The following is a 23,418-nucleotide window of genomic DNA, read 5'->3' on the forward strand; positions in this document are numbered from 1 at the left end:
TCTTGCACGTGTCGGTCAAGAGGACACGCGGGCAATCGTCCTTGCCGTAACCAGGATAGAAAAATGAGAGAGGCACCAGACTACACCTACCAGATGAGAATGCCCATGGCTCATACAAACGGCGCGTCCTTCTCTCCCAACTCGTCATGGTGGCATATCGTCAGAAAAGCGCAACGTGGAAGGTTGTACAAGCCATTAAAATGGCCCTTCCACCCACCTACTTCCACTTCAGGTGAATCAGCGGGCTTGGCAAACTTCTCCCTCCTGTCACATCCTGATGATGCAGTGCAGCATACGATATCACCCACTTCGTTCCGGCCGAAAGGCTGCCCTTCTAATGTATGTACCAACATGCCCACTGCCTACTTACAGCAAGGTTCCTAAGCTCCTCACTCAATTCCAACCGCGAAAGCGAAGCAGGTATGCCTTTGTTGCTGTGCTCACATCAACCCCTCCGAGTGACACACGGTTGATTTCCTCCTCTCTCGTACAACAACGGTGGGCACATGATTCAGATGAAACCACCACACATCAGATCTGACACGGTATTTGAGAAATCTGTCTACATGAGATTGTGATCTTGGGATGCTAACTGGACTTCCAAGGGAGTAGGCACGGCATCGACCGCCCGAGAAATATTGTTCAGACGCTTGCGTTCCTGAGCAAAGACGTGCGTAGTCGCGACGAATTACAATACGACTTGTCCAACAAATACGCAGACGGGAAGGAGGATGACGACCGTTGAATCCATCAACGTGTGTCACGATAACTCCCGTCTGATCTTACCTAAAGGACCCTTGTCTCGCCTTACAACAATCGACAGCCCAGGTCGATCTTTTGCCGATCCTCCACCAACCCCGCTGCCGGAGTGTTCTGAGTCGCCGCAGACCATCGAATAGGTCTAGGTTTGGTCTGTATATCAGTCATCCCAGACCCTGCTACCAATTGAGGGAATCGGAGAATCATCGTGGTTCAGCCATGGCTATCATGTCCTCCAACCAGTTGGACGGTGAGTTCGCTCGCAGAAAGCCAAAGTGTACGAATGCATTAGTGTTCGGGCTGGGAGACCCCATTGAGTTGTGCGCATTGTCGATCTCTTGGAGCAGACAAACACTCTTGCGGCGACAAATCACATTGTGCTCATCCAAGGTGGCAGAAGGGTGTTCATGAGAGGACGACGGTGGACGATCATTCCTGCAAACTCCCATCGCTGGTGTTGCGCAGTCGATCAGCTGAAGCCAATAGACCACGGCCAGGCACCATTCCTATCACCACTAAAAGCAACTTGACGATGTCGGCATCCCACGCGGAACCTTGGCGTTCACACAGTACTCTGGTGCTGATTATATGAATGCAACATAGGCTTGGCTCTGAGGCGCATTAGGCGGGCAAACCTTGCCTTGACGACTCATTGACGCCGATTTTGTTGCTGAAAAGGTCATTGGTAGGTGAGACAAGCTTGAGCCTCATTCCTATCCGGATTTGGGTCAGTTCCAGTCATTTAGGATTCACTTTCACCTCTAAATTCCCTCCTTGAACCAAGTCTGTTGCGCAATAAGCCGGATCACCCGCCAGATCACCGACGAGCAGTAATTTGGGCTTTGCGCACATATTCACCGTCAATATCTCCTCTGCAGCCTGTGGCCTCGTGGTGAAGTTCAGATGGCGTCCTTTTTGGGGTTTATACGTTCCGGACGGCCATTGGCGAAGACACTGGTAGACTCCGGATGCCGAGTATCGGAAACAAAAGGCCGATGTTTCATGGTCTCCTGCAACTCAGTACTCGCAGTGGCGGGGTTGTGCCAGCCACCAGGTCAACATGGATTCCTTGAAGCCAGTCCGGCTGCATCCGTTTCCCCATTTCTTGGGAGCGCCGTAGCAGAAAAGATTATTCTTTATTGTTTTTGATCTCGCAAGTCACGGGGACTTTTGTCATTGGCTTACACTCAACTATCAGCACGGAAGAGAGCCGGAGCCCAGCTCAACACAACGTGATTGGCTTTGACCGCAATGACCAGTCTCTAGGAGAAGACAGTAAGGGCGCATCCCCAACACACAGACCTCGGGTTAAGCCCAGAAACTATGCCGGCGTCGCATAAGCATCCCATCTCTTAGCTGACTACTCCAGCCAGCGAAAATGATCGCCAACCTTTATCTCCACAGACTCTGCCAATGCAATATTGGACAGGTTCAAAGGGCCTTTCCCGGGGTCGCTTGGGAGGATATAGAGCACAGAAGGCAATAGCGGGATAATGCTGGAGATCTCGGCATGGTGTATCGTTATTTCAAGCAAACACCCAAGGCGGACAGAGGGCGGAGAACTCACGATCCCTCGGCTGGGCGCGATGTCGCAACATGCAGTCGCAGCTTGTTCCTGTTAAGTTCAAATAAGGACAACCCTGCATAATCCAGGTACAGGCTCTCCCCGTCCATCGACGCGCATCTCCCGAGGCCCAGGAAGTGTGGTCGCGGGCCAATGCTTCATGCAGCAGGCAGTTGCGTCTTGTAACAATAGTGCTAAGACTGCGTTTCACCCTGGATCGACAATGTTTCCGCACCCACGGATGACCCCCAAGGTTTACTTGAGGCGAAAAGAGTAGGCGCCCTAGATAATGTCTGGGCAGGTCGCTCAAAGGCAAGATGAGCGTGGCCTGAACTCTTTTTCTTTCCTGTTAAACGACGTTGTGGTTGAGCCAGGTCTTTCCGCTTGGCCGTGTTGTTCTTATTCATTCCTTTCTTTCTTGCGATTCTAAACACAGTAGCGACTTACTGTCCGCTCCTTCAAGATATTTCTTAATAATGTTGTCCAAGGCTATTGCCGTCCTGGCGGCGGCGACGTTGACGTCGGCCGCTACGCCCATGGGCTTTATGCCCCAATCAAACACTCCCCTAATTGTTTCTTACGGAGGCATCTCGGCACTGGATGGCGTGAACCTGCCTAGAGATTGTAAGTTTTCACACGGTCGAGACCAAAGAGCGAGGTCAACCTAACAAGAACCCAATAGCTAGTCAGACGCAACCCACAATTGCGACCGAGCAGCAGCTCAAGGGCCAGTATGCAGTGATAATGGTGGATATCGACGTCCCGACCAACCAACCTCCCAAGACCGGAACTCTCCTCCACTGGATGCAGACCGGTCTAATGTCTGCCGATACCCCGACGACGCTCAACACGACCGCCGGGCCCAAGAAGGTGTTCCTGATGCAAAACAAGATGAACGCAGCCGCTCTGGCGCCGTACATTGGCCCCAACCCGCCCGCGAGAGAGCCTCTCAGCCATAGATACACCTTTGTCGCGGTCGACCACACGATGATTACGCAGCAAGGCCTGATGGCCCTCTCTGGCGCGGCTCAGAGCCGTCGTGACTTCAACGTCATGAACGGCCTCATGGCGGCTGGTCTCTCAGACAAGGTTGTCGCCGGTAACTTCTTCCGCGTTACGAACGCCGGACCCGTTGGTGCTGGTCAAGGAACTGGTGGTGGAGGTAGCCGCGGTAACAGCACCGGTGGCGGAGGCGGTACCATGCAGCCTAAGCCGATGCCGATGCCCGCCCCTGCGCCTCCTGCCGGAACCCCGACTACCCCCGGTGGCGGTGGAATGCCCGGTATGCCCAACATGCCCGGCATGAGCATGGCTCCCGGTATGACGATGCCCATGCCCGGTATGCCGGGTGCTAGCGCGCCCCCTATTGGTGGTGCTCAGCCGTCGAACCCTGCCCGCGCCAGTGGTCTCAGCCTCGCTCCTGGTCTCGGCCTCATGACCATGGGTCTCTGCCTCATCGGTTCCCTGTTCGTCTTCATGTAACCTTTACGGGTCGTGACGGGCACAGAAAGTGATCCAGGTTAGGGAGTTTTTGTTACACTTGCTGAAGAGGCCAGAAGATGTTTTCCTTTCTTTTCCTGGCTGCCGCTATAAGCTGAATGTGGAGGGATGCTAGTCGTATATAGGGTAGAGCAGCATGCCAATACAATAGCTAAGACGCGGCCACATTGCGTTTCGTTCACTTTGTAGTTGTGATTAGCTCGTCTTAGTGATGTCTATGATCCCAGTCCTCCGGACAGACATCCTGGTAATGGTTCGCTCGCTAGCACCACATCCCTACCTGTGGATCGTGGAGCCAAAACAGGCCAACGGTTTTGGCGCAAACTTGGCAAACTTGCATCTCCCACCGATAAACCATCATGACAGCGCAATTGATGGGTCGATTTTGCTGACAGCAACAGTGGTGAGAGCCAACTGAGTGCCACGACTCAGCCCCCCGGGACTGTCAAGATCGAGGTCGGAGGGACTGCGTGGCCGGGTCGGGACAAGAACGTAGCCAGCTCGGGATAAGGACCTGGCCGGTCCGGAGGGATTTGGGTCCAGTCCCCGAAATCCTGGCTGGGTGGCCTTCCTCCGCACGGGCCCGGGGTACTGATCATCCCCGTGTCACATGTACAATCATGTGATCTCGTCACGCCCTTCCTTCCCGAGAGGGTCGTCACGACCTGCCATCATATGGATCCTTAGTCATGCCAGCGCCGGCCCTTCGATGTCTCAGTGTCTGCAAAAAAGTCCGCTCCGCACCGCGCGCTCACTCGCACTCTCAAACACAGCTTTCCCTTGCAAGTGTGCTACTCAGTTTTCAATGTCTTTCTTGATCTAGGCCCGTTTCTTGCAGTTGTTCCCTTGCAAATAGCGCAAGCGGATGTTTTTCCCCCTTTCAAAGCATTGCATGAGTCACTTACACCTGCTTTTCTCGCGCGCCTAGTCTACAGGTAATAGATTGTAGTCGCCTACCTGACTAATAACTGTATCCGCCCCGAGCGGCTAATCCGTACGATGCGCCTTGTCACAGCCCACAATGATCAATCTAGCACCTGAGGTACCCGTCTAGATCTCTATGTGAGGTGTGGTTCCTTCCGTCTTGGGTATCCGTCCGGGGTTGACGACTTGAGACTTCCGGGAGGCCCTGTCGATGGCTCGGGTGCTCTACAGCGAAACGGAGCAGAAATGTCTCCGAGTTACACCGCGTACTACACCTTGGCGCCCAATTGAACGCAAAAAAAACCTAGGCGCAATTGTGAAGCCCGACTTCCCCATCGTCCACAACTTTAACCACGAGTTGACGCATACCAAAGTCCTGCCCCGTTCAATCTTGTATAAAGCATTTCTCGTCGCCACGCTCTGCTCCTTGATACTAGAGGGTTTAGTTTGCCTATCCACCTCAACTCATACATCTTCCCAACGTTTCGAAACGAATCAGAAACCCGGCAGAGCTACATCCTAGCATAACTGCAAGGGGGGTCAGAAACCCTTAATACAACCTACCGCTGTTTGCAAGCTACCTTACCAAGCTCCCGAAGCTATAGAAGCTTCGTAACGCAACATCCCCCCATCTTGCCTCACACACCAACATACCGCAAGTCTCAACAGCCACGCGATAATGCCTACCCTCGTCGTTCTTGGTGCTGGCCTTGCCGGCCTGCCCATTGCACACCATGCCTTGAAGCATACAGTGCCGCTGGTAAAGGACCTGAAGGTCATATTGGTGACGCCTAACTCTGAGCAGTAAGTTCCCATACTTGGTGGCGTAGCACGCACATACACACGCACTATGCAAGACGTCATCCACTTACACCCAAGCTTCACAGCTACTGGAACCTGGCTTCCGTCCGCGGCGTTGTGCCTGGCCAATTTGGCGACGACGTGCTCTTCCATCCCATTGAGCCATCATTTGCAAAGTATCCCAAGGAAAGCTACGAGGTCATTATCGGTAAGGCCGAGCAGCTCAACGACGACAAGAACACCGTCGACGTAGTGGTCAACGACGGCAGCCGCAGGTCCATCGCCTACGACGCCGTCGTCATCGCGACCGGCACCCGCGCGAAGGAGAGCATGCCGTGGAAGGAGGTCGGCACGACGGAGGAGACCAAGAAGGCGCTCGGCGACATCCGCCGGCAGCTCTCCGATGCGAAGAGCATCGTCGTCGCCGGCGGCGGCGTCACGGGCACCGAGACGGTGGGCGAGATCGGCTTCGAGTACTCGCAGAAGCGCAGCAAGGACGTCTACTTTATCTACAACGACGAGCTGCCCCTCGGCTCTCCCTTCACCGACAGCGTGCGCAAGGCGGCGCTCAATGAGCTGCAGAAGCTCAATATCAAGACGATCCACAACACCAAGGTCACGAGCGTGAAGACCGAGGCCAACGGCCAAAAGACGCTCGAGCTCACGGACAAGAGCGGCAAGAAGACAACGCTCCAGACGGACGCGTACCTGCCGACCGTCGGCGCCATCCCCAACACCGCTTTCTTGCCGTCCAACATGCTCGACCCGCCCGGGTACGTCAAGCAGGACAAGAGCCTGCGCGCGGTCGGCCACGACAACATCTTTGTGGTGGGCGACGTCGGCAACCTCGAGGGCGGGTACGGGCGGCTGGCGGACCTGCAGGTGCAGCACGTGGTGAAGAGTATCCAGGCTCACTTCACGGGCGCGCCCAGGCCGGCGCCGTATGTCGTCGACCCCAAGGTCGTGGCCGGCATCACGCTTGGACGGAGCAGGGCTACCGGCCAGATGGGAACGTGGAGGTTGCCCAGCATCATAATCTGGGCGTTCAAGGGCCGGTATATCGGCACTGACTACGCCAAGGATTACGCAGCGGGATCAAGAACCATGACGGTCACCAAGAACTGGTAGAGAGAGAGAGGGAGAGAGAGAGAGAGAGGCATGAGAACCGGCTAATGGTAGATGCATACTTTGGTGTTCAGGCGCTTGTGATCATGGAAGGGGGGAAAGCACTTCGTAATGTAGGGCTGGCAGGCTACTTGAGCGAGTCGAGCCCGCGGAGTCCAACAATCTTGGCTTTTGATGTTTTCGGTGTCATTCCGCGTGGCAATGGAGTTTCCTGGTTTCTCTGGTATGATGGTATTCCTCGACTGGTTAGACTAGACGGGATTGAATGATAATCTTAATCCTGAGCATGCGTGATCAACGTGGTGATGGTAACACCGGAACGGTGAAGGTTAGGTTGAAGGGCGCGACCCACACAATCCAAGTGGACACTGTGGATTTGGCAGAAATCTCTGCAGTGTCGTACAGTGCCGACGAGCAGTGAGAGAGATGTGTCTTGCACGGTAAGACCGATGGGTCGGGTCCCCAGAACGGCCTAGCGCCGAATTCCAGCAGCTTCAAAAGGGCGGCTCGCTGCGAAAATTCTTTCTCTCTTTCTTCTTCTTTTTCTTTTCCTTAGATCAAAAAGTAACCCAGAGCTGCCACGACCTACACCCAGTCTTTTCTCACGGTGTCGCGTTGCCTTTTCCTCTCTTCGGAGTTGGATCGCTCTGCAGATTAAAATTCCCTGGATTATAGGAAGTCTCTCCCCAGGCCCATTTCACGGGCGGTGGGTGAGGGATGCTGTTGATGGGGGACATGCCATATTCTCAAAACTGGCATGGGTCGTAAATTCTTGTCCGCGCTTGGTGCTCGCCACGATCGTCGAAAGAAAACCCGACGCTATCTTTGAAATAGTGAGACCTGTGGTGCCAGGAACCCGGATAGCCGCTCACTGCCTCCTAGCCGTGGACTTGATTTCCGTTTGCGAATGGAAGAGATATGACGGTTTGGAGGAAAGTGCCGACTCTCTGACCTTCGCTCCTCCGTTGGGTAGCCAGGAACGGCGCCGGCAAGTGATGCAAGAATGCCCTGAGCCTCATCCCCTGTCTACCTAAGTTGACGCCATTCTGATGGGCTAGACTGGATTGATGCCATGATTGCCATTCCCTACGTGCCGTAACTGGATTCAAACTTTGTATGAAAGTGGTGGAAGGCAGAGAGCATGCCAATGACACCTCTCGTCATTTTGGAGGAAAGGAAGGTGCAGTCAGCATGGCCTGCACTTCGTACCTTACCTAAGATACTCCTCAGCGAACCATGAAGAGAAGAAAGGTGGATCCGCTATTGTAGGAGTTCCTGCCGTAAGGGAGCCTCCGTCCCTCCTGGTTCCTTCCATTCCCAGTGCTGTTGCCGTGAGGGTCGATCGAAATCCCGAAAGGACGAGACACAGCCGTGAGAGCCTCAGGTACAAGGGAGAAATACCCAGGCACGAGAAAACAGCGGTTTGGGTTCTAGACTGTTAGTCCCGAATTTGCACGTGTCTTGGTTTCTGAAGACAAGTCGACAGACGGTTGAAAGCGTTCCCATAGGCCCTCTTTCTCGCGCTCTCTCTCTCCCCCTCATCCACTCTTTTCCTTCCGTTGAGGTGTAACCATGCCACATGTCTTAGCCCCTGGCTGCATTCTTGGCCATGCTCTCCGAGCAATGCTGCTGCGCGTCAACGCCCCGGCACCCGTCTGAGTCTCTGATCCCGACAAACACAATATGTGCCCTTGCCTCTTTTCGTCTGTCGTCGTTGCCAAGCGGGTGATAGTATCCCCACCTCTAGCAATCAAGCAACACCAAGGAATTGGGAGATGGTTATCCTCAATCCGACTTCTCGGATCAGCCGCACCACCTCTAGCATCCACTCCGGCCCTCAAAGGTGGATATTACCGCATGCTTTGCCTCTCGCGCAGGATGGAAAGGACATGTCTGATGTCAACGGCTCCTACCAAGGGGACCATCGTCGTCCGGACCCGGGCACTGAGGAATGTACCGCAATGTCCCGGCATTCCCACCAAGATGCTTGCTTTCATACTCCGTACAGCCAGTCGAGGAGGGACAACGTACCCAGGGGCCCGTCAGGCCAGTGAGTGTTCCAGCTAATCCCCTTCTTGGTTCTTGGCTCGTTCTTTTGCCGTGCTCCTGACTGTCGCTGATCTCTCCCTATAAGACGAAGAGGCCGGCCGTGATGAAGGAAACTCTCGGATAAGCTCTTTCGTTCCCCAGTTCTCTCTCTCCTCCCCCCCCGTCCCCCGGTCTTCCCCCCAGAAGAACTCTCGCTTCACCCGGTCATTCGTTGGACTCTGTCCCCTCACATTCGTTCCGTAATTCCAGGATAACCTGTCTGTCGCTCGTTCCGTACAGCTCAATCTAATCCCTCGCGCGCCCATACAACTAATTTCAAATCCTCAAACCATATACACCTAATCAACTCTTCCCCCAAGCTAGTACTAAACAACAGTCAAGATGAGGTGAGAACAGTATCCCCTTCTCGATACAGCACCATCGCCTCTCGTATAAAACAGACTTGCTGATACAACCTTCAGTTCCGGAGCCCTCACCACCTCGGCCTTCTTCACCTGCGACCCGGCAGTCACGGTCACCGCCACCGCAACCACCAATGTCTACACCACCGTGTACACGACAACGGCTCTCGCCGCCAACCCTTCCACGTCGTGGATGGCCACTTACACAGTGACCGAAGTCTGCACTGGCCAGCCGTGGGAGTACGTGACCAAGGACATCCCCCCTTGCTTCGCCCCCACCACCGTCTACTGCGAGCCCTGCGCCCAAAAGACCATCCCCATCATCTGCCCCATTCCGACGCCTACCGCCGACGTCGTTATCAACGGCAACGGTGTCACCATGAACGCCAACCCCGTCATCACTGCCGCCCCCTACGGCGTGTACGGCTCCTACGGCTCCTACAGCAACGGGAACGGCCAGGGTACCGGCAACGGAGGCGGAGCCAACAACAACAACAACGGAGGCGGCCAGAACGGCGGTGGCTCCAACAACGGTGGCTCCAACAACGGTGGCTCCAACAACGGTGGCTCCAACAACGGTGGCTCCACCCCTGGCGGCGGTGCTGGAGGTAACGGCGGTGGCGCCAATGGCGCTGCTCCGTCTGGCAGCCAGGGCGCCGGAAGCTACGGTGTCTACGGCAGCTACGGCTCTTACAACAACGCTGCCCCTGGTGGCGGCTCTCCTGCTCAGCCCGGTCAGTCCGGTGCTCCTGGCGCTGGTGGTGCTCCTGGCGCTTCCGGAGCTCCTGGTGCCGGCGGTGCCCCCGGTGCGTCTGGCGCTCCCGGTGCCGGTGGTGCTCCCGGTGGAACTCCCGCTCAGTCTGGTGCTCCTGGTGCCCCTGGCGCATCTGGTGCTCCCGGGACCGGCGGCTCTTCCGGTGGTGCTGGAGGTGCTGGTGGTGCTCCCGGTGCGTCTGGCGCTGGCGGCTCTGGTGGCGGTGCCTCTGGCTCAACCGCCACGGGTGGTGCTTCCGGCTCCAAGCCGTCCACAGTCCAGGTCGCCTCGGCACCGTCTCTCAAGCAGAGCCTCGGCCTCCTTTGCGGTATCGCAATGGCTGCCGGCCTTACCATCTTTGCTTAAGACGACCACTACTCTCTAGTCTTCTGATTCTCATCCATGGCATCTCCCCATTTACAAACGCCGTGTGCTCGCGTCCCCAAAGACTAAAAGAGAAGGGAAAGAGGAAAAAGAAGGGGGTTTCACGGAGAAAGGGGTTCAAAATGGAAATACGGGTATTTTGATCCTTGTTTCTGTGTAAATCCCTTTTTTGGCTATAATTCCCGGGAGTTTCCCTCGATTTCTCTCATACATGAAAGAAAGTTGTCATTTTGTTTTTACTAATTGGCGGCATTTGTGGGCTACTGCTGCCCACAGCGGAGTTGACATAGGTGGACAAAGGGCCCTAAGGTGTTGCGATATTATTTTGAATCAATAACGTTACTTGTTGTGTTTTTTTAGATTGAAGTACGAATACAGGTTTTTCCTTTTGGGTGTTTTGCTATGATCCCCTTTTCTCTCTCTCGCTTGATGTGGTGAAGTTGAATGCTAGGTAGTTGGATTCCCCGCGCTTTGATCACCGCCAAGCCCGTTGACAGAATCACGCTATGGGATGACGTTGCGAGGGGTAAAAGTGTGGTAGGACAAGGGAAGGCGAGTGCCAATTTCAAGCCAGCTTTCATTTCGTCGTGAAGGCTTCCGTAAATAAAAACCAAAAAAAAAAAACCGAGAATGATTGAGATACCAAAGAAAAACGCCGCCCGATTTCAATCAAAAGGCTTGTGTGTATCCAGGCTTTCTTTAGTGGTGCTTTCCTTTTGCTTTGGGTCTCTGCCACAGGCGTTGTTTTTGGTCGCGCTTTGTTTTCTCATTGAAGAATGCCGTCTTCTCCCTTGCTACGGTGCTGCTGGCGGATGAATTCCTCCACCTGGACGTCGTCGTACGGCCGTTCGGGTGGTCCTGGAATTCCTGGACGCGAAATCTTTTCCTCCTTTTCCTCCTGCGGGTTACCGAGGATCTTGGCGGCGGCTGGAATGTACTGTGTCACTTTTTTTTGTGGAAATTGGTCCATGATGAGCTACACGTATTCTCGACAAATTGGATGGAGGAAACACCAAGGGGGGGGGGGGGACTGAAGTGGCTAGGACGGAGCTGGGCTGGGCTGGATGGTGAGGGTTATGCCGTGGAAATTGTAGAGGTTATTGGAACTGCTGTGATGTGATTTGACATGATTGCAAAGGCGGGACGGGCGTGATGCTTTACCAACCTTTTTCGACAATAGGGTTCTGCTTGGGCTCTTCTTCGGATTTACGGGCGTCGTGGGCCGCTTGATCCAGCTTCTGCTTGAAGCTCAACTCGCGGCCTTTGTGCGTGATCTGAGGCTCAGGCGCGAACTTGCTGTTGGGTTCGGCGGACATGATGGGTGGCTGTGCTGAGACTTAGTTGATTGGTGTCGGGTGATAGGTGGGAAGGGGATTCGGATGCGATGATGGTGTGGTCGTCAACGTGGTAGGGCTGAGACGGTGGATCGATGTGCGATATCAGATGGGCCGCGGAGGAGAGAGACGATAGTGACAGTAGGGCGATAGTATTGAATAAGGCTACTGAGTTTCTTGTGAAGTCAAATTGAGTTTCTCGAGTGTGGCGGAGCAACAGGCATTGATAGACTAGAATGTGAGATGGAAGGAGAAAATAGCCCGACAGGGCTGGGGGAGCTGGGGAAGGGGGTTACTTCAAGTAATACGGTAAGGTCGGCCAGGATTCAAACGTGGCATACGGTTTTGCGCGGGCTGAGGTGTAGGTATGGGGCCGCTGGGATAGACTGGGCTGGACCTGAATGCAGCAAAGCAAGGACTTGGCCGAGGGAGGGGACAGACGGTGACCGCGCGTCCCAGCTCCAGGCTATGATCGCATAAGTCTGGGCGGGGGACAGGACCTTTTCCTCCAGGTTTTCGTTGGAGAATTGGTGCGATTCAAGTCGATTTTTCGGGGAGGACGGCTGATCTGGTGCCTGCCGTGCTTGCCATGGTTTGCTTGGGTGCTGTCGATGTGATGCAGGAAAGATGGTGTGAGCCACCCGCAAACTGGGGCCAATGACGTCAAACCGCCTAGCTCGGCACTGTAGTTCCCTTGGCTGCCCGCTAAGATAACCTTAAAATCCCCAGTCGAAAACACTCCTTATCGGCTCTTATCGGACACAGGCTTCTTATCGGACTATCCGGGCGCTCTGCGACCCCTCCATCCCACCACCACGCGACAACCCGCTCCCGAGCGGCGGCGCCATTTTCCTCAACCCAAAAAAAAAACCTGAGCGGTGATCTGATGTAGGCAATACAGACATCAAATACCAAAAGCTTATCAGCTGTAATTCTCCCAGCTGTTCTGTGCACAGTTCTTCGATTTTTGTAGAATTTACCGACACCCGCGTGCGCGCACTTTGCGAGTTTTTCTTCTTTTGCCAATCATGGCCCCCATTCCAATTACAATCATCACCGGTTTCCTCGGCTCCGGCAAGACGACGCTCATCCTCAACCTCCTCCCCCAGCTCAAGGCCGCGAATCCGTCCTACAAGCTCGCCCTCCTCAAGAACGAATTCGGCGACCTGGCCGTCGACTCCCAGCTGGCCTCCTCCAGCGCCATCTCGGGCGTCCAGGAACTCCTCAACGGCTGCATCTGCTGCAACCTCGTCGGCCAGCTCAGCGTCGCCCTCGCCGAGCTGCACGCCACCGTCCGCCCGGACCGCATCGTCATCGAGACGAGCGGCTCGGCTTTTCCCGCGACGCTGGCCCTCGAGGTCAACCGCCTCGCGCGCGAGACGGGCAACTACACCCTCGACGGCGTCATCAGCGTCATTGACACGGAGAACTGGAAGGGCTACGAGGATACGAGCTACACGGCGCGTATCCAGGCAAAGTACACCGACTTGATCGTCTTCAACAAGTGGGAGCTGTGCTCCGAGGACCGCTTCGACGAGGTCCTCGACCGGGTGGGCGACCTCGAGGTGGATATCCCCTGGGTCAAGAGCAAGAAGGGCTGGGTCGGCGCTGACCTTGTGTTTGGCGTGGATGGCGGTCTCGCGCAGGGCCTCAAGGAAGAGCACACGCACGATCACGATCACAAGGGAGAGGACCACGCGCACGACCATCAGACAGAGGTTGAGGTACTCTCAATCGAACTCAAAGGCCCCAAGAACGCCGCTGTCAACGTAGACAGCCTGCAGAAGCTCTTGCGCGCCGCGCCAAAGGACGAAGTATATCGCATAAAGGCCGTCCTGACCGCGTCGTCGACGGTGAGGGACTCGGACGAGGACTCTCAAATTCCCACGCCGCCGCACCCAAAATCTCGGTACATTCTCAATTGGGCCTTTGGTCGGTGGACTTTCACGCCCATCGCAGAGGGCGGCGCCGAGCATGCTTCCAGTGAAGGGACCTTGCTGCGAATGACGATGATTCTGGGGCGGTACGAGAGTGGCAAGTGGAAGAAGAAGCTCGAGACTGGATCATTTCTAGAAGTTGAGAGCGGCGAGGGCGAGTTGATCGTTACAAAGATCGCATGAGAAAAATGAGTAGACGAAAAGATGATAGAGATACATACTTACACGACATAAAAGGCGCACATGGGGAGTTTCAAAGTGGTACTTTGAGGCATTGCAATGCGCAACGAGTAGAAAGCAGGAGTTAGTTGAGAGCGTAGAATTTAGATCAATCACCGCACTTGATTGTGCTATGAAAGTCGCAAAGTCTCAAAGTTTTAAGTAGACCTCTGAGTTGCCAGCCCGTTCCTTGAACTATCAGTGCGGATGTCTCAATGCGAATGTTGACGTATACCCAAGACGGCCTCAACGCCGAGCATTGCAGACAAGTTCAGTGAATCAATGTCGTTGTTTTGACGAGTGATGTTGATTTCTTTTTTGTTTCGGCTTCTATGTTGTACAAAACACCGGGTATCTCACATATTTTTACACCTCTAGACTACAAAGTTGATTGTCTTGCCGCCACGAGCCAAGATGACTCTTCTCGGGGAAGTGACATCGAATTGACCTCCAGTAAACTTGGCCTTGCCCTCATCAGACTTGAGAACCTCCGCGACCATCCAGTCGCGTAATGCCTCACCCTCCAGACCAGATGGAGGGTTGGGAACTTCTACAACACCGCGCAGCTTTCCGTTGATCTGGATAGCCACTGGCTGCTTACGCGGCTTCAACAGGGACAATGTGTTGTCTTGCGCAGGGAAAGTGGTTTCCTCAAAGATGGAACCGGATTCGGGATGCAAGAGACTCCAGCACTCCTCGGAAAATGCTGGTGCAACTGGAGCCATCATCCGAAGGAGAACGGACATCGCTTCCCTCTGGACAAGTGGGCTCGCTCCAGTGTTCTCCTGAAGGGTATTGGTCAGACTCATAAGGTCCGAAATAATGGTGTTCATCGGATAAACAGTCTCGTAGGACTGGGTAATGGAACTGATTGTTCCTTGAACCGCTCTCCAGATGGCAGCGTCAGCATCCCAGACAGCCAGTTCCTTGTCGCCGAGAGAAGACAAGCTGTTTGAGCGCTCTTCGAAGTAAGCCACGATGGGCCTTTCTTCGGCTGATAACTCCTGAAGTTTGGCTGCATGGTCATGAAGCCTATGCAGCCAACGCGTGACTCCGGCGATTTTGTCCTCGTCCCAGTTTAGGATGTCGCCCACAGGCGCTTGGAAGAGAACGTGAGCTCGGGTCGCATCGGCGCCGTACTTGGATATGAACTCGGTCGGGTCCACTCCGTTGTACTTGGACTTGGACATTTTCTCAAACGACACATTTGCCGTCGCCCCCGTTGCTACAACTTTAGGGTTGGCAGGGTCCTCCAAGTCAACCTCATCTGGCTTCAGGAACTTCCCTGACGTGGGGTCGGTGTACGTCTTGCCGTGCACCATGCCCTGCGTGATAAGTCTCTTGAATGGTTCGTGGACTGTGTCAGCTTCACCAGAAGCAGGGAACAGTTCTGTCGTGGCCAAGAACTTGTAGATAAACCTGGCATATAGGAGATGCAAGATGGCATGCTCAATGCCGCCTATGTAAAGGTCCACCGGCAGTGATTCCGCTGCCTCAAGGGAGAGAGGCTGTGATGTGTTGTGAGGATCCGCGAAACGCGCGTAATACCAACTCGAGTCGACGAAGGTATCCATGGTATCTGTATCACGCTTTGCATGACCGCCACACTTAGGGCAGCTAGTGTTTACCCAATCCTCGGCTCTCTCCAACGGGTTGCCAACCTTTCCATCCGTCCAGTGCTGACTGACGTCAGGCAATGTGACCGGCAGCTGATCATCTGGAACAGGTACTGGGCCACAGGAGCCGCAGTGGATGACAGGGATAGGCGTTCCCCAGTATCGTTGACGGCTGATCAACCAGTCTCTCAATCTCCATTTCTCGACAGGCTTGGCCAAGTCTGCTGCCTCCAGTATGCCTATGAGCATCCGGCCAGCCTCGGTGGAGGATTTACCCTTAAAAGGACCGCTGTTTGCTGTCATGACACCATGCTCCACAAACGGTTCGTTCGCAATCGCGGAAGTTGACTCGTCTTCCGAAGCCGCCAGCACAAACCTCACGGGCTCATCATAGTGATGCTCCTTCCAGAAAGCATTATCCCGCAGATCGTGACCAGGAACACCCATCACAGCACCTTCGCCGTAGTCGCCGAGAACATACGGCGCAACATACACCGGGATGGATTTCTTGGTGTCATCGGGAGTCTGCTCGTGATATGCCAGCGGGTTGACAGCCCTCACGTGGGGCAGCATATAACCGACCTTGGAGTCTTTAGGCAATGCGGGTAGAGTATCTAAGTAAGCTTGAAGCTCAGGGTCTGCCTTTGCTAATGATGTCACGATCGGGTGGGTAGAGGCGAGGGCGAGATACTGAACTCCAAACAAGGTATCCGGTCGCGTCGTGAAGACTTCGATAGCTGCGTGGACATCGTGGCCCATGGCCATGACTGGGAACTTGATGACGGCGCCAGTCGATTTTCCGAGCCAGTTTTTCTGCATGGCCAAGACCCTCTCGGGCCAAGCCTCATTCTTGGCGAGCGTGTCCAGATCCTTCAGCAATGCTTCCCTGAACTCGGAGATGCGGAAGAACCACTGCTTCAGCTGGCGCTTCTCAACCTTGGCACCGGATCTCCAAGAACATCCATTTGCGTCAACTTGCTCGTTGGCGAGGACTGTCATATCTACAGGATCATAGTTAACCTCTGCTTCGGTTTGGTAGGCGAGGCCACGTTCGAGCATCATTAAGAAGATCTTTTGGGTGTGTTTGTAGAAGTCCGGGTCGCAGGTAGTCAGTTCCTGAGAGACATCATGTCAGCCAAAGAAGAGATGGGGAGCTAGGAAACAAACCCTCTCCCAGTCCCAGCTGCCATTCATAACCTCCAATTGTTCCTTCATCTTGGCAATGTTAGTCTTGGTCCAAGTTGCAGGTGCGATTCCACGATCGATGGCAGCATTTTCAGCCGGAAGACCAAATGCGTCCCATCCCATTGGCAGCATCACGCGAGACCCTTTCATGGTGTGATAGCGAGCGAGAACGTCGGCAATTGTATATACGCGCAGGTGGCCAAGGTGCAAGGTACCGGAGGGGTATGGGAACATTGGAAGGACGAATTGGTTCGGCTTGCTTGAGTCATCGTTTGCCGCAGAAGCTTTCGAAGCGTCCCATTTCTGGCGCCATTTCTTGTCGAGAGTGTTAAAGTCGAGCTTGATATCAGCATAGCTCCGTCGTTGCGTCGCTTTGGCTAAGTACGGGCTTGCGAAAGACGGAGGCTGTCGAGTAGCTACTAGTGCTGGGGACGGTCGTGTATTCTTCGCCAAGGTCGCGATGGACCGACTGGACCAGAGGCGGCCAACATGTTTCGCGTGTATCAATTGCATTGGTACGATGTTGTCATGGTCGTTGGGCAGACAAAGGTAGGTCGGTAGTGGTCGTTGGTGGAGGAGAGAAAATGCAGCAAATTTAGAGTCATGCAACGGCGTCACGCTATCGCGGGTTGAAGCGAAGAAAGCAGTGGTCGCGTTTGCAGCTGCCGTGCAGCTCCATCAAAAACGGAGAGCTTTATGGACCCCTGCATCTCCGCCCCTACCCTGCGAGATTTTAGTGGCAGACTGGCAGGTGGCCCTGCAGGGGAACGTCATTTGTTCCGCACACCCCTGGGACATATCATCTGTGAAGGAAGGTGTTACGACCAACACCATGGCACGGGGCTCTGTCGTGATTGGGGAATCTGTGTTTGGATTTTGTGATGCATTGCAATTCTTACTATGGGCAAGGTAGAATTGGACAATATGTCAAGGGCACCATTTCGAAACTATTAAGATGGTGCATTGAGGTTGTCAACAGAGATCGATTTTCTCCAAGGGCAACAGACGGCAGAAAGAAGGGGGCGGCGGAATAACTAAAAACCGTTTACGTGGCTGCTAACACTGTGTATACCGCGCCTAGCCGCACCTTGGTCGCCTCATCCGAAGTCGGTGATACAGTGCGGGCTGCTATCTCCAAAAAAGAAATTGCCCCGCCAAAATCATTTTCAATGTCCCGCGTCTTTGAATATCTTCGCGGGTGCACATCTAACTTGTTCGTTCTAGGGGAATGACGACAGTGCAAGCAAGCCAATCACGTCACATTTCGTCGGCTGAGACAAGGAGCTCTGTTCGATTGAGTCTTCTGTAACCCCTTTGCTGGTTCCCTCATTCCTCATCCCCAAGCTCCCCACGTTACCTGGCGGTATCAAATTTCAAGACTCGTCCCCCGCCCTGCCCCTCCGTGGCGGTCTGATATCGACAAAGGAATCCTCAAACGGTCTTAAACGCCGAGTAATCTTTCTACTCAACGCACAATCAAGGAGGAAAACACGTTGAATCCCTAAAATACCATCTCAAGCATTCTTTTTAAGATAACGAGCTTCAACTCGTCGCCCTCAAGATGGAGAAGATTACGGATAAGATCGCCGCTCTGCCGGCAGACGCCAACTACTTCTCCTTGGAGTTCTTCCCGCCGAAGACGGCCATGGGTCTCTCTAATCTGCGCGACCGTCTAGATAGAATGGAAAGAGCGTTGAGGCCTCTCTTCGTCAACGTCACCTGGGGAGCCGGCGGATCTACCTCGACGAAGTCTCTGGAACTAGCCGAGATATGTCAGAGAGAGCTGGGCCTCACCACCTGTCTTCATCTGACATGCACAAACATGAGCCGCAAGCTCATCGACAAGGCCCTGGAGGACGCAAAGGCCCTAGGTATCCGCAATATCCTCGCCCTGCGAGGCGACCCGCCGCGGAAGAACGAGTACCGCGACACCGAGGACTCTGAGACCGATGACGCCGAGGATTTCGTCTGGGCCGTCGACCTGGTCAAGTACATTCGCAAGAACTACGGCGACTACTTCTGCATAGGAGTCGCAGCCTACCCAGAGGGACACGCAGATGAGAGTCATCCTCAGGGACAGAGCTTCGAGCACGACCTTCCGTACCTGGTTGACAAGGTCCAGGCCGGTGCGGATTTCATCATGACCCAGCTCTTCTTCGATATCAAGGCGTACGAAAACTTTGAAAAAATCTTGAAAGAACACCCCAGCGGCGCCTTCAAGGACATCATCCTCCTCCCTGGCTTGATGCCTATCCAGAGCTACCAAATGATCAAGCGGACGACCAAGCTCAGCCACGCCAAGATCCCCGACAACCTCATGGCCCGACTGGACGCGGCCAAGGGTGACGACGAGAAGGTCAAGCAGGTCGGTGTCGACATCCTCAGCGAGCTCGTCGAGCAGGTCAAGGAGGTGAAGAGCAGGACGCCCGGCCCCAAGGGCTTCCACTTTTACACCCTCAACCTCGAAAAGGCCGTGTCCTTCATCCTCGAACGGACGGGCCTCATCCCTGACCCTAAGATCGAGGACGAAGAAGCTATTATCGACGATGGCCCGGGCATTCCCGTCCCCGTTGCCGTCCCCGCAGTCCAGCTCAACGGCCTCTCCCCGATACCTCACCCGGCCACCCGCACTCTCTCCAACGGACGACGGCCATCTTCAATGGGTTCAGACCCGCACAACCGCATCATCGTCTCCGGTTCAGCTTCAAATCCCGCATACGAGACCACGACCGCCGGCCTCATGGTCTCGGAGCCCGTCAACACCCGCGCAAACACCCTCGCTATCTCCGAGGGCGTCGGCGCAGTAGGCCGCGAGGCGACGTGGGACGACTTTCCCAACGGCCGCTGGGGTGACGCCCGCTCCCCCGCCTACGGTGAGATCGACGGCTACGGCGTCAGCCTGCACATGTCCGTGACGCAGGCCATGCGCCTCTGGGGCACCCCCAAGACGGTCCAAGACATCAACAACCTCTTCATCCGCCACATCAAGGGCCAGCTCGCCGCCATCCCCTGGTCCGAGGAAGAGCTCCTCCCCGAATCCAACATCATCCAGCAGGAGCTCCTCGAGCTCAACACCCGCGGCTGGTGGACCGTCGCCTCGCAGCCCGCCGTCAACGGCATCCCCTCCCGCGACCCGACCTTCGGCTGGGGCCCTCAGCACGGCTTCGTCTTCCAAAAGGCCTTTGTCGAGCTCTTCATCCCTTCCTCGGACTGGGCCGGCCTCGTCGCCCGCCTCAACGAGGTGAGGGACAACACAATTTGCTTCTACGCCGCCAACGGCGCCGGCGACTTTGTCTCTTCGGACGCGAGCGGCGGCCTCGTCCTCGAGGGCACGGAGGCGAGCACAAACGCCGTCACGTGGGGCGTCTTCCCCGGCAAGGAGATCATCACCCCGACCATCATCGAGGAGGTCAGCTTCCGCGCCTGGGCCGAGGAGGCCTTCAAGATCTGGGGCGAGTGGGCCAAGGTCTACGGCAAGGGCAGCGAGAGCGAGGCGCTTCTAGAGCGGATAGGCTCCGAGTACTGGCTCGTCAACATTATACACCACGACTACGTCGAGAGGGATGCGCTGTGGAAGTTGTTGTCGGGTGAGAAGGAGAACTGAGGAGGTTTGACGTATTTAGGATATTAACAAAAAAACGGAGGAAATGAAAGAGGCAAAGTGAGAAAATAGTAAAGTGCACAAGGGCTTGGTCCTTCTATATAGTTGCGATTACCCCTAGCCATGAGTGAAAGAGGAGATACCCGTCAATTCTGGCCTTCAAATTTCGACTTGATGCATTGTGAAATCCCGTCGATCATGCTAGGTATCTAGAGATGGCCGCAATAGACATCATGAGGTAATGGTCGGAACCCAATCTTTGAGATACCGGTACTGAGATAGAAATGTGCCATGGACTTATGGCAATCATCACTGAAAAGTGTGTAGTCACGGAAAAACACGATGCCGAGATGTGCAAATCAAGTCGGCCTAGTGCCTTGGTATCTCATTGAGAATCTCTTCCACGCATATAGCTCGATGAGCTCGGTGAGAAAAGGTCCATCTATCTATAGACGCATAGGGGAAATCCCACTTCGGTATCCTTCGTTTTGTTTTGTACATGCTACCAGTGGCCGATATTCATCCAGGATGAAGGAAATAGTCCAAGCCCAACGCCAAAATCCCAGTCCGTAAGAGGAGTTATCGATGCCACAACTCGGAAAAAAAAAGTCAGAACAGCGGCATAAGAAAGCGGACCTCGGAATCCTTCGTATCCCAGGTCTTCCTTCGCTTCGCCAATGTAAAGCCAGCTCAGATTTCTCCGTCGGTGCCCATGAAGGAAGAGTCGTAGCCGCCGTTGGAGTTCACCATGCTCTCGGCGAAACTGAAGTTGAGCTCATCATTCATGTTGTTGACGGGATTGAAGATAGCTGCATCCATCGACTGCGCGAAGCTGTCATTTCCGGTGAAGCTAGCCATGGCGTCGGGCTGAATGATGGTCTGATGCTGAGTAACAGCCTCCTCAAAGGACGGATGCTGAACGGCAGCAGGCTTGGCCTCGGCGATGGGAGGAAGCTCGTAGCCCGAAGCATTGTTGGGGGTGTCTACCTCACTATCGGAGGTGGTGAGGTCGACGGCAGCAGCTTGTGCAATAGTTGCAGCCGCAGCGATAGTAGCGGCGCGGCTCGGCGTTGCGCTGCGACGAGGAGTGGGTCTGTTCTTAGTCACACGGCCGTCGAGGACATTGTGGACGCGAGTCTTGGAGGGAGTGTCCTCGAGCGCGTTATAGTCGACGGCATCACTACCCTCCCCATCATCGTCAGACATGGGATCAGTCTTGATGGGCATGGTCTTCTTGGCCGTGGTAGAACGACCACCACCCGAGGCGCGAACCTTAGCACCAGACGGGGTTCGGGGCTTCCGAGGAGTCGAGACGTTGCTGCTAGTACCGCCGGTGAAAGTCAGGACAGACGCGGGGTTACCACCACTGTTGGCAGTCTGCTTAAGGGACTCAGCGTCCTTCTTAATGCCACGGAACTGGAACTGGATGCCGTCGGCAGTGGATTCGCCGAAGAACTTGGCAATCTCTGTTTTCTCATGTCAGTATACTTCCTGTCGAATCGTAGTAAAGAGACAGCGAAGTCGAGCAATGTATAGAAGGAAAGTTCGGCCAGGAAACTGATGGATGAAAGCGAGGAGATCAACGTAGAAGCGGAGGCGGCGGTTACCCTTCTTCTCCTTGGGAAGATCCACGGGGATGGCCTTGCAATCCACACCCTGCTCATCGGCTTCCCGAAGCACATATCCTTGGTTTTTGAGGGCTCTGAACCGATGGTTGAGAGCGTCCTTGGTCATATCCGAACCGTAGAACTTCTGGATGTCTGCCGTACGTCAGAAATGACGTCGACCATGGAGAAATGCAGAAGAAAAATTGATACAGACGAAAAAAGAAGATTGGGCTGAACGGCAAGAGAGGAAGCAGGCGTATTTCTTACCCTTGTAGTTCCATTTGACATCGGAGTGAGCGGCCACGATGGCGCGAAGCAGTCGAGCCTGAGACTCGTAGGTCTTGAAGTTGGCAGGAGCCATCTTCATCTGTGATCTATAGAATCGGCGGATTAGTATTTGGTCGACGGAAGGGTCACAGAGAGAAGAGAAAGGGATACAGCGTAGTGGAAAAGGTGATCAGTGACGACCTAGTGAATATATACCTGTTGGTGATGGCGGGCTTTCTGTTTGTGAGTGACCTAAGATGGAAGGATTAGGTCTGGGTGGATCTTGAGAGTGTTGTGTTGTGGTGTAGAAGGTAGAAGCCCGGTACGTGTCGAGGGATAAAGTGAGGTAGGTAGTGCGGAGGTGGGTGAGTGTGGGAAGGAGGAGGAGCTCAGATGGAAAGAAGGAAGGTGGAGTGGTAAGAAAAGGTGGACAGGCAATTGCGGCAGGCGACAATTTCTCTGCACTTTTTCCAAAGATTGATAACAGAGAGGAATCTCAAGTGATAAATTGGTAAACTTACTGAGCACGACGGCTATTTGATCTAGTCTCTCGAAAACTGTGATAGGCAGCTTGCCGTATGCCTCTGAAGTGTGTGTAGATGTCAGCTCTTGGCACCGAGTGTGAGGTGAAGAGGAGAGAGTGTGAATAGATGAGTTAAAGTGAGGCAAGGGAAGAAGAGTGAGGTTGCGCTCATGAAAGGACGTGCTGCTCTGAAGTTCGGGAAGACGGTGACGAACCCAATGGGGAAAGAGCGGCTCAAGCGTATTGACTTACACGAGGAAGGAGGTTCCGCAGTTGCGTGTCTACCGAGCAAGGTAGTCAAGGCGGGATTCGGGCTAAACAGGTCAGCCAGTCAGCCAAAGCGTATTGTAATATGTGAGACTGAAAGTCAAGGAAGGTGAAAGAGATGGATCTTGTCTGAGTGTAAGTCCTGCGAGACCAAATGCAGCTCACAGGAAGGAATGCATGAAGGAGGTTGGTAAATAGTGCTGCTGTAGGCAATAGCAATGCGTGGGATAGAGGGAGAAGAAGATGATGCTTCTGTGTAGGGAACGACAATAGCGTCATACGAGAAGCGAAGCACTTCTTGGTGAAGCTGTCCCAAGTCCTCTGTTCTCCTTCCATGACTGACGTGTGTCTAAGACGGAAACCGGGAAAGCAGGCTTCAAGACCAGCGCCGGCATGAAGCAGAATCCAAAGCCAGGCCATCATACTACTTCTCGCAACTTTCAATGAAGCGAAAGTCCATCAAATGGACTGGTAAGAATCCAAAACGGGAGTACGACATCTAATCTAGAGCACTCGTCTCTTGGCAATTTCTGGACAGTAGGGAATACACTGCACTTGCTTACCTTGAGTAAAGGCCCGTCCAACTCTCCAGCCTGGCGCA

At 54.4% G+C, this 23,418-nt stretch overlaps 11 protein-coding genes across 11 annotated transcripts; 7 read left to right on the top strand and 4 right to left on the bottom strand.

Annotated features, from left to right (window-relative positions):
• Positions 1-341: 341 nt before the first annotated feature.
• On the top strand, positions 342-745 carry CCOS01_00852 (uncharacterized protein; the record flags this gene model as incomplete). The annotated part of the gene is made up of 2 exons (XM_060449048.1): positions 342-468; positions 606-745. The coding sequence occupies 2 exons, from the start codon at positions 342-344 to the stop codon at positions 743-745; spliced, it is 267 nt and encodes an 88-aa protein (XP_060320486.1).
• A 2,054-nt stretch (positions 746-2,799) lies between these two features.
• On the top strand, positions 2,800-3,805 carry CCOS01_00853 (uncharacterized protein; the record flags this gene model as incomplete). The annotated part of the gene is made up of 2 exons (XM_060449049.1): positions 2,800-2,947; positions 3,006-3,805. The coding sequence occupies 2 exons, from the start codon at positions 2,800-2,802 to the stop codon at positions 3,803-3,805; spliced, it is 948 nt and encodes a 315-aa protein (XP_060320487.1).
• Positions 3,806-5,426: 1,621 nt separating this feature from the next.
• Positions 5,427-6,676, top strand: CCOS01_00854 (uncharacterized protein; the record flags this gene model as incomplete). Its single annotated transcript, XM_060449050.1, has 2 exons — positions 5,427-5,551; positions 5,635-6,676. 2 exons carry the CDS (start codon positions 5,427-5,429, stop codon positions 6,674-6,676), a joined length of 1,167 nt encoding a protein of 388 aa, XP_060320488.1.
• Positions 6,677-8,356: 1,680 nt separating this feature from the next.
• CCOS01_00855 (uncharacterized protein) lies at positions 8,357-8,965 on the top strand (the record flags this gene model as incomplete). Its single annotated transcript, XM_060449051.1, has 2 exons — positions 8,357-8,723; positions 8,808-8,965. 2 exons carry the CDS (start codon positions 8,357-8,359, stop codon positions 8,963-8,965), a joined length of 525 nt encoding a protein of 174 aa, XP_060320489.1.
• A 138-nt stretch (positions 8,966-9,103) lies between these two features.
• CCOS01_00856 (uncharacterized protein) lies at positions 9,104-10,243 on the top strand (the record flags this gene model as incomplete). The annotated part of the gene is made up of 2 exons (XM_060449052.1): positions 9,104-9,108; positions 9,184-10,243. 2 exons carry the CDS (start codon positions 9,104-9,106, stop codon positions 10,241-10,243), a joined length of 1,065 nt encoding a protein of 354 aa, XP_060320490.1.
• Positions 10,244-11,027: 784 nt separating this feature from the next.
• Positions 11,028-11,577, bottom strand: CCOS01_00857 (uncharacterized protein; the record flags this gene model as incomplete). Its single annotated transcript, XM_060449053.1, has 2 exons — positions 11,028-11,206; positions 11,427-11,577. 2 exons carry the CDS (start codon positions 11,575-11,577, stop codon positions 11,028-11,030), a joined length of 330 nt encoding a protein of 109 aa, XP_060320491.1.
• A 1,046-nt stretch (positions 11,578-12,623) lies between these two features.
• CCOS01_00858 (CobW/HypB/UreG) lies at positions 12,624-13,715 on the top strand (the record flags this gene model as incomplete). Its single annotated transcript, XM_060449054.1, has 1 exon — positions 12,624-13,715. One exon carries the CDS (start codon positions 12,624-12,626, stop codon positions 13,713-13,715), a length of 1,092 nt encoding a protein of 363 aa, XP_060320492.1.
• A 410-nt stretch (positions 13,716-14,125) lies between these two features.
• Positions 14,126-17,065, bottom strand: CCOS01_00859 (leucyl-tRNA synthetase; the record flags this gene model as incomplete). Its single annotated transcript, XM_060449055.1, has 2 exons — positions 14,126-16,483; positions 16,535-17,065. The coding sequence occupies 2 exons, from the start codon at positions 17,063-17,065 to the stop codon at positions 14,126-14,128; spliced, it is 2,889 nt and encodes a 962-aa protein (XP_060320493.1).
• Positions 17,066-18,113: 1,048 nt separating this feature from the next.
• Positions 18,114-20,156, top strand: CCOS01_00860 (methylenetetrahydrofolate reductase; the record flags this gene model as incomplete). Its single annotated transcript, XM_060449056.1, has 1 exon — positions 18,114-20,156. One exon carries the CDS (start codon positions 18,114-18,116, stop codon positions 20,154-20,156), a length of 2,043 nt encoding a protein of 680 aa, XP_060320494.1.
• A 687-nt stretch (positions 20,157-20,843) lies between these two features.
• CCOS01_00861 (uncharacterized protein) lies at positions 20,844-22,121 on the bottom strand (the record flags this gene model as incomplete). The annotated part of the gene is made up of 3 exons (XM_060449057.1): positions 20,844-21,619; positions 21,761-21,913; positions 22,028-22,121. 3 exons carry the CDS (start codon positions 22,119-22,121, stop codon positions 20,844-20,846), a joined length of 1,023 nt encoding a protein of 340 aa, XP_060320495.1.
• Positions 22,122-22,847: 726 nt separating this feature from the next.
• CCOS01_00862 (uncharacterized protein) lies at positions 22,848-23,240 on the bottom strand (the record flags this gene model as incomplete). Its single annotated transcript, XM_060449058.1, has 1 exon — positions 22,848-23,240. One exon carries the CDS (start codon positions 23,238-23,240, stop codon positions 22,848-22,850), a length of 393 nt encoding a protein of 130 aa, XP_060320496.1.
• Between the last annotated feature and the right edge of the window lie 178 nt (positions 23,241-23,418).

Source organism: Colletotrichum costaricense (genome assembly GCF_030867565.1).
Source record: "Colletotrichum costaricense strain IMI 309622 chromosome Unknown Scaffold_1.1, whole genome shotgun sequence".
NCBI classification, from domain to species: Eukaryota; Fungi; Ascomycota; class Sordariomycetes; order Glomerellales; family Glomerellaceae; genus Colletotrichum; species Colletotrichum costaricense.